Source organism: Alligator sinensis, unplaced genomic scaffold (genome assembly GCF_000455745.1).
Source record: "Alligator sinensis unplaced genomic scaffold, ASM45574v1 scaffold1500_1, whole genome shotgun sequence".
Classification (NCBI taxonomy): domain Eukaryota; kingdom Metazoa; phylum Chordata; order Crocodylia; family Alligatoridae; genus Alligator; species Alligator sinensis.
In genome coordinates this window covers 92069-92403 of record NW_005843224.1, presented here as the reverse complement: position 1 = coordinate 92403, position 335 = coordinate 92069, and the positions used below count along the sequence as shown (strand labels likewise).

The 335-nt window shown below is 68.7% G+C and overlaps 1 protein-coding gene across 1 annotated transcript in view; it reads left to right on the top strand.

Moving 5' to 3' along the window:
- Window positions 1-45: 45 nt before the first annotated feature.
- LOC102379400 (dnaJ homolog subfamily C member 3-like) overlaps window positions 46-335 on the top strand; it is a 10348-nt gene continuing 10058 nt past the window's right edge. The window contains exon 1 of the mRNA XM_014526963.2: window positions 46-189. Coding sequence (XP_014382449.1) covers window positions 121-189 — 69 coding nt within the window. The 5' untranslated portion in view covers window positions 46-120. The remainder of the gene's footprint in view (window positions 190-335) is intronic.

The following is a 335-nucleotide window of genomic DNA, read 5'->3' as shown; positions in this document are numbered from 1 at the left end:
GGTGGGGGTCGGTGGCAGAGGGGCTGGGCGAGGCCGGGACTCTGCTGACGCGCTTCCCCCCCAGAGAGCGACCCCAAGAACTACCTGACCTATTACAAGCGGGCGACCATCTACCTGGCCATGGGCAAGTTCCGCGCGGCTCTGCCCGACCTCTCCAAGGCCATCGAGCTGAAACCCGACTTCCTGGCTGTAAGTCCCATCTTGCCCCTGCCGCTCCCCGCCCCCCTCCAGCCCTGCGCACAGCTCCAAGGCCCGGCCCCAGGGGGAAGCCTGGTCTCTGCACCCTGCAGGGGGGTGGCGCTATGCAGCTGCCAACACGCTCCTCCCCAGCAGGG